The following is an 11,319-nucleotide window of genomic DNA, read 5'->3' on the forward strand; positions in this document are numbered from 1 at the left end:
CACATACTGTTTCTCACAGTTTCAACTGTAGCTTGAGGCATCTTTGATTTCAGTGAGAAAACTAATTAGTTCTTACTCGATAAACATGGGATTGGGGGTAACAGAATGGAAACAGTCCTTAGTTCAAACTAGAAAACTGATGCCATATTGCTCTTCTTTCTAGGCTAGGAGCACAAAAGGGCTTTGTATTGATTTCTGGCCACAGTAACTAGGCCAAGAAAGAAATCCTATCCTCTCGCAGACCAGCAACAACCACAGCCCAGGAATGCTCCTCCAGCACTTGCCAGCCACTTGTTAAAATGATTAAACTAGGACTGCATCATGGTGGGATGATCAGCACACTTCGAAGGCAAAAAAATTTAAAATTGGAAGATAAAACAGTTTTAAAAGTCACTTGAAAAAAAAAAAAACAAGGCTGTGCAATGTGGGCATTTTAAATCATTAACTCAGTGCTTGACATCTGATTACAGTCCTGCCCTTGTGGAAGAACTGCCTGTGTATCTTTGATATATACCAACCTACAACAGAGAGGGCTCAGTGCAGCTATGTCTCAGTTTAACGAGTCACACCCCACCCATGCGTCCTGCCTGGTCTCTGCTGAACTCTTTTCCCTTTGTGTGGCTACAAGTCTTGCAACTTCCTCACCTGACCTGCCCTGCCTCACTCTCTTGTACTGTTAATTTCTAAACAACCTGCAAGACTCTGCGTAGGCTCCATAGTCTTTTTTCTTTTTTGAGACACAGTGTCACTCTGCCACTCAGGTTGGAGTGCAGTGGTGTGATCTCAGCTCACTGCAACCTCTGTCTCTCAGGTTCAAGTGATTCTTGTGCCTCAGCTTCTTGAGTAGCTGGGAACACAGGCATGCACCACCACTCCCAGCTAAGTTTTGTACTTCTGGTAGAGATGGGGTTTCGCCATGCTGGCCAGGCTGGTCTTGAACTCCTGACCTTAAGTGATCCACCTGCCTCAGCCTCCCAAAGTGCTAGGATTACAGGTATGAACCACTACCCCTGGCCTAGACTCCATATTCTTTTTAAAATTTTTATTTTAGAGATGGGTCTTGCTATGTTCCCTAGGCTGGCCTTGAACTTCTGGACTTGATCGACCCTCCTACCTGCCCCCTGAGTAGCTGCAAACAGAGGCGTGGGCAATCGCACCAGCAGCTCCATATTCTTTGGCAGTCCCCAAACTGAAACACTAACCATTCCAGAAATTTTATCAAGCTCTAAGTACTGTGCTTTCTATAGACTATAAATTTTTCTTCACTCTGTCTAAACCATAGGTGCTTTCCCAAAAAAAAGTGAACTCTAATCACAATTAAGTACTAAAGAATTCTTTAAAATGAAAGTACCCTTGGGAAACAGCTTTGACAATAAAGAATTCTTTAGGTCAAACAAATACCTGTTGATTTGTTTTAATCATAAATTCCCAAATGCTCAGAGTTGGTTTGCTTAAAGGGCTGGAGATCCCAAGAGAGCAACGGAACTGGACGAGCAGCCTTTCAGCTCCAACAGCCTCCCACTGACACGGCACTCAGGGCTGCCTGGGAGCACCGATGCTGGAGTCTAGGCTAAGGGAATCTATGCGGCAGAAATTCTCATCCCATGTCTAGTGAGGCATGCTGTGCTCTTCATTTGTGTCCAAAAGTGAAGACAGGAAGAATTCACCAAAACAAACCATGTTGGCCGGGCACGGTGGCTCAAGCCTGTAATCCCAGCACTTTGGGAGGCCGAGATGGGCGGATCACAAGGTCAGGAGATTGAGACCATCCTGGCTAACACGTTGAAACCCCGTCTCTACTAAAAAAAATACAAAAAACTAGCCGGGCAACGTGGCGGGCGCCTGTAGTCCCAGCTACTCGGGAGGCTGAGGCAGGAGAATGGCGTGAACCCGGGAGGCGGAACTTGCAGTGAGCTGAGATCCGGCCACTGCACTCCAGCCTGGGCGACAGAGCGAGACTCCGTCTCAAAAAAAAAAAAAAAAAAACAAAACCATGTTAAGTTCCTCAAAAAATTAAACAGAGCTACCATTTGATTCAGCAATTCAACTCCTATTCAACCAAAAAGAAAAAAGGTAAAAAACAACCGGTGTCCATCCCCTGACGGTTTTAGGGGATGGGAAACAGGGAGTAACTGCTAATGGGTATAGGGTTTCTTTTGGGGGTTATGAAAATGTTCTAAAATTGATTGTGGTCATGGCAGCACAACTCTGTGAATATTCTAAATATCAGGGCAGGCGTGGGGTCTCATGGCTGTAATTTCAGCACTTTAGGAGGAAAAGGTGAGATTGCTTCAGCCCAGGAGTTCAAGACCAGCCTGGGCAACATGGCGGGACCCATCTCTACAAAAAATTAAGAAATTAGCTGGGCATGGTGGCACACACCTGTAAACCCAGCTATTCAGGGGGCTAGGGTAGAAGGCCGGAGCCCAGGAGTTTGAGCCCATGTTCATGCCTCTGCCCTCCAGCCTGGGCAACAGAGAAAAACCTTGTCTCAAAAAGAAAAACAAAAAAAAATCATTGAAATGCACACTTTGCATTGGTGAATTGTATGGTATGTTAATTGTGTCTGAATAACACGGTTATGAAACATACATGTACATAGTATATCACGGCACTCTCTCAAAGGCAAGGAAAGACAGATAGAACCTCAGACTCAGCTCTATTCCAGCTCCTGTGTGGCCCCCCGTGGGTCATCTCAAATCTCTGGTCTCAAGTTATTCCTCTAAACAGTGAGGGAGCTGGATTTTAGGATCTCCAGGGCTCCTTCTGGCTGTAACATCCCAAGTCTGTGACACAATCCTGAATTACCTGATATGGACCTCAGTTTTACTACTAGCGCTTTTGAGATTCTTCTCAATAATTTCGGCAAATCTGGTTGGCGTCATCTCATTGGCTGGCGTCTCCATCAATTGGCGTGCCAAGTTCTGCCCGGAAGCAAACAGGACTCCTTTCTGCCAGGCCTCCTGATCCCCACTGGCAGAAGAAAGATAAAGTGACTGTCAAATAACCTCTCAAGAATGCCGACTGCCTGCCAACTAGGAGACACTCTTACCTTACAGAAAACAAAAGAGGAAGACTACAAATCAAAAACGATTGGCACATAGGACCTGGATTCATTTATCGTGATCTGACCCAGGGCAGCAGATGGTATGGTGCAAAGAGTTAGAAAACATGGCCACGTGCAGCAGAACCAGAGGGTATCCGGTCAGGCACTTCCCTTCAGAATCCTCAGCTGCATAAAAAAGGGCCTGTGCTGTGGGGTCTTTGAAGCTCTAAATCTACCACATAAATGAAGAGAAGAGGCTTCCACAGAAAGGCGCGTTTTGTTCTCCTTCACTGTATCAGGAATGATGGAGCCCCAAGTGCTAACTGCAAAGCAAGCATACGGCAATGGCTCTAATGTGGCACTGAAGGCCTTTTTGCCTTCTTTTACCTAAGTCGGGGCTCCAAATTCCAACCCTTCTGTAAGCAGGATCAGCTTTAGAAGAGAAAGGATACAGGCACGTGTTTTACAACCCTGGCTCTTCCTGTGGCAACACAGAGGTGGGTGAGTAACAGTAGATGGCCTGGAAGGCCTACCACGTGCTCCCCACTTGATGTGCCCTTTTGGATGATGACACAAACCCCATGAAATCAGTATTACGACTCTACTAACAAAAGTAGAAAATGAAGCACAGAGATTTCAGTCACGTAACCAGCAAGGTCCCCCAACGAGTAAGTGATGGAGCCAGGACTTAAGCCCATGCTGGCTGGCTGCAGAGCCCGCACTCTCCCCCACTCCCCACAGCTGCCAACCCTTGGGCAGTGCCAGGGCCCCCACTGTGCTTGGCACCATCTGCTGAAGGTCTCATCTTATTTATTCCTGATAGCAGGGACCCCACTAGCCCACAAGGGCAAGGACCAAGCATCCAGAGGATCTCTTCATCTGTGTAGTGCTTGCGTTTAGCAAAAGGCCAGCAGGTGCCAGCTAAATGAACATCATCTGGGTTGAAACCTGTGGGATATGTCTGTCATGTCATTCCTCCCTCTCAGGTAAGAGCTACCTGTTTACAGCTTCCTTGAATCAGAGCAGGGAGGGATCCGGGAGTCATGGGGGAAAGAGACACATGCTGAGAGCCAGGAGCAGAGCTTGGGCTTAATTGTAACCACATTATTAAAATGGCTGAGGCAGTGAGGAGATCACAGCCAAGCCATGCAGCTGTGGGTGGCGCTGAAAAGCAGGCAGCTCATATCCCAAAAGCCAGGCTGTCAGAATGCCAGGGAGCACCACCCTCCTCCTAATTTGCTTCTATCACCTTCCATAGAGCTTCGCCGACACAGCCATCTTCTTTTTTTGCTTCAGGTCATCGTATTCATAGAGACCAAGCACCGCTCCCTCCGCAGCAGCCTGAGCGTCTCCACAGGGATCCACCTCCACAGAAGAGAGCTCCAGGTCTTGAACCTGCCTGCAACCCGCTTGAAAGGACAGAGGAATCAGAAAACTGGAAGTCAGTCCAAGACAATTCAAATAGCACACAGCAGAGGCATGGTGTGGTGTGCTGGGCAAACAGCCCTTGGGTTCAAATCCCAGCCGTGATACCCGAATGTTCTGAGCCTCATTTCCTCTTCTGAAAAATGAAGATGTGAGTGCATTTCACAGAAAGTACCTCACTCCCAGGTGGTGGTGAGGACAGGCTGATGGAAAGAATGAACAGCTCCCCCGGGAGAGCAGTACAGGCTCTCAGGAAGTGGCAATTACTCCTAGGATTATTTCTGAAACACTATGATTTCCTGAGGAAGCTTCCCAATTGCCAAGAAATTCTCTGATTAAAAATGGCAGGGAAATGATGCCGAAATTATATCCAAGGAACTGAGCAAAGTCCATTATTAACACAGCATTTTATTAAGATCAGGTCAGCAAAAACTCTCAAATAAAAGTTATTAAATAACCACTTCAGTGATATCTGAAGTTAATGAGCATTTACAATATACACAGGCCTAAAGAGTAACCAAGCCAATTATCACTGTTTCAGAAATGTTTTCCAAAGCATCTTTAATCACGGCTCTCGACGGTATTAGGCCCGTCCTGCTGCTTAACGCTAAGTGACTCAATGACTTCTGCTGGGACACACTGGGACAGGCACACACCTTTGGCTAGTGATAAACAAGCACGCCACGCTTTGCTTCCTTACTCTCCTTATTTGTAAACTCTGATGACTCTGTGTTATTTAAAAGTCAGGAGGCATCAGGGTGGCATTACAAAAAATCTGCACACTACAGGTTTTGGTAAGACACAGCTCTAACATGACCAGAGCAAACAAATGGTAGTAAAACACCCAAACAAGATATAGACATATTAAAAATAAAATTCCATTAGCTAACCTTCTGTATTTATCATAAAGCCAAGCATATTCAGCAAGAGGAACTGAATTTTTGTTAAGATGAATTGAATTATGTCTGTGTGAACGTGGGAAGGGGTAGCGATTGGTAAAAGGACAAAAAGGGGGAAAGAGAGGTCATCATAAAGAGTGGATCCTTAGGATTCTTTAAACTTAAAAAGTGAAATAACCTGCAACAGCAGCTCTGATGTTTTCTTTGCCTTCATGCCAGTTTTCCTGTTCGTCGATTCCAGCTGCCTTTTTGCCGAGGCCAACCAGCACCACGCTGGGGAAGTCCTGTCCCACAGATACACCAAATCAACCACTTTATTTCTTTCATGCGTTCATTTCCAGCAGGGAATTTTACATGTGGAAACTCACTGAACTCCCACACAATTACTTTAACTGTAGCAACAGGGCTAAACTCATGGTGAAATTTGGTTGTGGTTTTTTTTTCTTTAAACCTGTGTGTCCTGGCAAAATTTTATAACTTCTATGTTTGAGAGACAGAGTGAGTGAGGATACTTTTGCCAATAATTCTATGTAAGCCAGAGCCACAACCAGATAAAGAAAGCCTTCAGATTGAGGAATATAAGATAGGCAGTACTTTTTGACAGTAATTTGCCTCTTAATCTTAAATGTTTCTGCTTAATACTGGAATAAAATCATACAATCCAACACAAAATGTTTAGTATGACTAGACAGTCACAATACTTGGTATACATTAGGTGCTCATTGAGGGTTTACCAAATGATCATGTTCTTCTCATACCTGATGCAGACCATAAAAGGTTCGAGTTTTGCCTGCCTTCAGAGGTGGTCCAGATCTAAAACAAGAGGAAACAGTTGTTTTAAAACAGGTAGTTTGCTCTGCTCACTTGGGAAGGCACACTTACATACTCACCATTATCACACTATTCTGCTGCTTCCATGGTCTTTTTCACTAATGTTTTTATCCAAATACAGAACGCTCTCAAGCCGGATTTCTTTCTTTTTTTTTTTTTTTTTTTTTTTTTTGATAGAGACAGGGTCTCATTATGTTGCCTAGGCTGGTCTCAAACTCCTGGGCTCAAGCAATCCTCCCACCTCAGCCTCCCAAGGTGCTGGGATTACAGGTGTAATAGAGATTACACTGCTGATCTACCATGCCCAGCCCAGATTTCTTAGGTGTAGCCTTTCTAATTCTAGCTCAAAAACTACTTAACAAACTTTCAGATTAGATCTAACACAAACATATTTGAAAACAATGGAAAGCAATGCCACAGCTGCACAAGGCGTCTGAGCACTGATTGACGCTGAACCCAATGAATCTCAAACGTTTTCAATAAAAGACACAAGACACCAAAAACACTGCAGTAATCTAAGCGGTGTTTGGCTTGGAGGTTGTATATCTATGTGGTTTCTCTACAGACCAGACACCCAAACCGGATACTGACTATCCTGGGCAATTTCCAAACAAAACAGATCCATGACTATAAAAGGCCCGTAGCACAGATGCTCTGGAATGCAGCTGACAGCCATCCATTAGGAAGGCAGGGTGTTCTGTACTCACAGGTTAGCTTTCGGATTAATGAATTAATCAGTGCACTTGAGAATGCTCTGTGTACTGCAAGAACTGATAAGAAATTGAGAAGAGATACAAATTCTCTTAACTGATGATTAGTTACTGTAATTAGACTGCATCTATTAGATTCTAATTAACACCGTAGTTGCAGTGTTTTACGTGGATACTTCTATGTCTGCCAAATACAGCGTGCAGTTACAATGTTTCCCTGCTGTCCGGATCTCCAGCCCCAAGGAGACTTTTTGTATTTTAACTATATCCCCAGGTGATTCACAGATACTTTAAATTTTGAGAAACCCTTGCAACTCCAGGCATGCAATAAAAGAGCAAAACCCTTAGGCTGCTATTAACTATGTTAGGGATCCTGCTGTCTCTCACAAGAAAAGGGGAGTTAAAAGAAGTAGAGAGGCTGGTGGGAAGGCAGCTGGGAGGAGGAGGGTGGGGAAAGTGAATTTGAGCCAGGAGGGTGGGCTGAGGAAATCTGGTACTTTCCAGATTATTCTGGATCCCTCCTTCCCAATAGATTTGTGATGGGGCTGGAAATGGCCTGACTTCCCAGAACTGCACACCCATTCATACTGAAGCAAAGTACCAAAGTGCACTCCAAAGACACAGGCTTTCACTTCTGCTTCTGGCCACAGCACTTCCCAGAATTGTCTCTTCTGACAAAAAGGCACAGAAAAATATTCTTGCTCTGGCACAGCGGCTCACACCTGTAATCCCAGCACTTTGAGAGGCGGAGGCAGGCAGATCACTTGAGGCCAGGGGTTCAACACCAACCTGGCCAACAACGCTGAAACCCATCTCTACTAAAAAAAAAAAAAAAAAGAAAGAAAAAAAAATACATATATATAAAAATTAGCCGGGAGCAGTGGGGTATGCCTGTGATCCCAGATACTTGGGCGTCTGAGGCATGAGAACCACTTGAATCCAGGAGGCAGAGGTTGCAGTGAGTCAAGATCGTGCCACTGCACTCCAGCCTGGGCAACAGAGTAAGACTCTGTTTCAAAAAAAGAAAAGAAAAAATACTGTTTTGATTTGGTGGCACTTTAAGAACTAGAGCCCACAAGCAACACTTACATGTTCAAAGTCTCTCTCAGCTTTCCAGCTATCAATTTATCAAAATTCTCTCCTGCACTTGTGAACTGCGGCACATCATCTTCTTTTTCTTTGGAATAGATTCCTAAAACAAGGCCCTGGGAATAAGCAAAAAACATAAATAAAATAGAATTACAGTAGATCCCTTAGAGGGGCTTAGGAGTCCCCACATTCCAGAAGGAACAAATAATTCCACACAAACCTTGTCCTCCCCAAGGACAGAAGAAAGCCAAAAAGGCAGCAGGAGCTGGGGTCAGCTACACGTGCACCTGTCCAAGTGTTTCAGATTCCTGCCAAAGCAAGACCCATCACTACCCGTCCTGGACATTGCCCTGGGTTTTTGTGCTCACTCCCGGGAGACAGCTTCACTTTCAAATGGAGCAGAAAGATGTTTTGTTTAAGAAAAATCCATTTAGAAAAATGGATTTGTTAAGAAAAATCCAAGTTAGACCCTGAAAGGAACCAGAACATGCCACTCCAAAATGTGCCGCTTTGGCACACTGGTTATTTTGAGCTAAAGGCGCTTGAGAAACAGCAGGTGCAGAAGGGCTCTCTGACCTCCCTTTCTCCCTAAAAGCAGGTCATACAAATCCCCATGAGAAAGGTGACCTCCCTGTACCAGGAAAAGGAGAACATTCTTGTCACCAGAAACTGGAAGTCAACACCAAAATGGACCTGTACAAATAAACCTACTGAACTTACCCTTATCTTCTATTAGTTCCCCCCCATATGAATTCCTAGTGATTATTCCACAGTTTACTAACCCAAGCCCCTTTGTCTTGTCACATCCCCACAATGTATTGCCCTTTGTTCAAAAAGGTATACAAGCTTTTGCGCCCAACGCTTCTTCAGGTCTTCATTTTCCTCTTGCAGACTCCCGTGTACATGTAAAAATAGTAAATAAAATCTGTATTCTTTTCTCTTAATATATCTTACGCCAGTTTTCTTAGGCCCAGCCACAGAACCTAAGAGGATAGAATTGTAGGATTGATAGGATTCCTCTCCTACAATCCTCAAGTGCAAATCCCAGATATCCTAGGATGCCGTTCCAATCAAGTCAATGGCTGTGCCTCCCATCATAAGGGCTGTTGCCACGTAAGGACTGCGGTCAACACAGAGGCTGTAAGAGAAGTACCAACTTCCTAGAGAGGGTAGAAGCATTCTGCTAAGCACTTAGCGGCTCACTCCCTTCTTCTCCTTTGCAAGTCCCAGGTCTCAAATACCAGAAATGAGAAAGTAAACCTAGTAATACTTAGTATTTACTTTCGCACGGCAATTTATGACTTTAAAAATGTTTCGTCTGCCTGACGGCAATTCTGCGAGGTGGAAAGAACAAGTAGTCTCATTCCCCCTTGACCGATAAGGAAACTGAAACCTAATTTGACAAAGGAGCTCCTGTCTGGTAGACTGAGTGAGAATCCAGATGTCTTCCCACCCAGCAGTTGGTCTTTCCACAAAACCACACAGACACTTAGAATAGTGACCTCTCGGTCTTTTCCACCAAAGGCAACAGCCTTCCTTGGCATTATTAACTCTGCCAGGTTCTAACTTTCCTAAGATTGTTTACTCCCCGGGAATCAATTGAGACAACTGGGCAACTGTTATCTGGGCAGGCTGTGGCACAGTACTGGAGACAGCACTGGTCAGGCGACTGGTCCCTTAGCCACTGAGATACCTGCAGGAGACTGGAGCTCAAGCTCCACCTAGAACGTTCTTCTGCAGGGACAGTCATCTCTTTCTGGTGCTCAGCTGTGACTCCCAAGCTTGTGCTGGTTCCGAGAGTCATTCCCTTTCCAGATCCTTCACATCTGAAGAGAGACCTTCGTAATTTTTTGGAGTTCACTTTTCTTCTGGAAGGTGCTCTTAATTCTGGGAAATGTGGGTCTCTCTGCCAAGAAAGCCCTTTTCTCTAGAGAGACATGCATTTCCTCTAGAAACCCTTCCAAACCACTTAACTCCCTGACCTTTCACTTCCGCGGGGGAAAGAGCCCTGTGACTCTGGGACCTCAGAAACCCTTTCACCTTGGCAAACTCCTCCAAGCTCGGGTGGGGGCCCCACGGCTGCGTCCTTCCCCGGGTTACTGCGAGGACCGCGGGTGACAACTGGAGCAAGCGCGCGGCCGAGCGGAGCCGGGTAAAGGGCGGCTACAGCCATCACCCCCTCGCCCCAAACAGGGGAAGCGCGCCCTCAATACGACCGCTGGGGTCCTCAGCGGCCTAGGTCGATCCCCGCAAGGAGAGAATTTTTCTTTTAAACTGATTTTTGCAACTTGGCGTGGACGCCCCGGACACGGCAGCTTCGACCCGCCCCGCAGCCCAGTCGCCCACGGACATGGCCCCAGCATCGCACCGAGAGCGAGCCGCCGCCTCTCACCTTCGTCATGTCTGCGGCGGAGAGATCCCGGCTCCCGAAACGTCTCACCGCCAGACGTCGGACGACAACTCGCCCCGCAGCCGGAAGAGGCAGCAAGAACATCTTGTCGGCTCGGCCCCTCGCGCCGCCCTCCAGCGAGCACGTGGAGAGCGGTGGGCGGGCGCGCGCCTCGGGGCGGGGCTTTCGGGGTGCAGACGAAGCGCGCGCGGACAGGCTCGGGCGCCGGGCGAGCGGACTTGCGTCTGGGCCGGGGGTGGATGGGCAGCACCGGCCGACTGGACTGTTGGGACCAACCCGCGGCTGTTGAGGGGACTCAAGGGTGTGCCCGCATTCCTGTGCGCGTGCGCATGCGGGCGGTGGCGAAAAGGCGGGGCTTCCGGACGCGGTTTATGGTCCCGGGACGAACGCGAAGTAGAGGGGCGGGACCGAGAGGGTGACGTCACACGATGGGTGGGACGGAGGCGAGGCGAGCTCTGCGAGCGGGTGTGGGAGGAGCGCTGGGCAACTCCCGGGAAATAGGAACTGAGTGCCAGACCTTGTTCTCAAAGTTGCTGAATAGTAAGACACTCCCACTGAGTTTTCGTTTGTTTGTTTTGTTTTTTTGAGTCGGAGTCTCACTCTGTCGCCCAGGCTGGAGTGCAATGGAGCGATCTCGGCTCACCGCAGCCTCCGCCTCCCTAGTTCAAACGATTCTCCTGCCTCATCCTCCGGAGTAGCTGGGATTACCGGTGCCTGCCACCACGCCCAGCTAATCTTTTTTTTTTTTTTTTTTGAGGCGGAGTCTCCCTCCTGTATCCCTGGCTGGAGTGCAATGGCGCGATCTTGACTCACTGCAACCTCCGCCTCCCGGGTTCAAGAGATTCTCCTGCCTCAGCCTCCCGAATAGCTGGGACTACAGGTGCCCAACACCTCGCCCGGCTAATTTCT

The 11,319-nt window shown here is 47.1% G+C and overlaps 1 protein-coding gene across 1 annotated transcript in view; it reads right to left on the reverse strand.

Moving 5' to 3' along the window:
* The window catches only part of LAP3 (leucine aminopeptidase 3), a 31,686-nt gene extending 20,944 nt beyond the window's left edge, over positions 1–10,742 (reverse strand). The window contains exons 1-6 of the mRNA XM_010381698.2: positions 10,393–10,742; positions 8,001–8,116; positions 6,129–6,183; positions 5,549–5,654; positions 4,296–4,455; positions 2,809–2,973 (exon numbers count right to left, since the gene is read on the reverse strand). Of these exons, the coding sequence (XP_010380000.1) occupies positions 2,809–2,973; positions 4,296–4,455; positions 5,549–5,654; positions 6,129–6,183; positions 8,001–8,116; positions 10,393–10,494 (704 nt within the window). The 5' untranslated portion in view covers positions 10,495–10,742. The remainder of the gene's footprint in view (positions 1–2,808; positions 2,974–4,295; positions 4,456–5,548; positions 5,655–6,128; positions 6,184–8,000; positions 8,117–10,392) is intronic.
* Between the last annotated feature and the right edge of the window lie 577 nt (positions 10,743–11,319).

This window comes from Rhinopithecus roxellana, chromosome 2 (genome assembly GCF_007565055.1).
Source record: "Rhinopithecus roxellana isolate Shanxi Qingling chromosome 2, ASM756505v1, whole genome shotgun sequence".
In the NCBI taxonomy this organism is placed as follows: Eukaryota; Metazoa; Chordata; class Mammalia; order Primates; family Cercopithecidae; genus Rhinopithecus; species Rhinopithecus roxellana.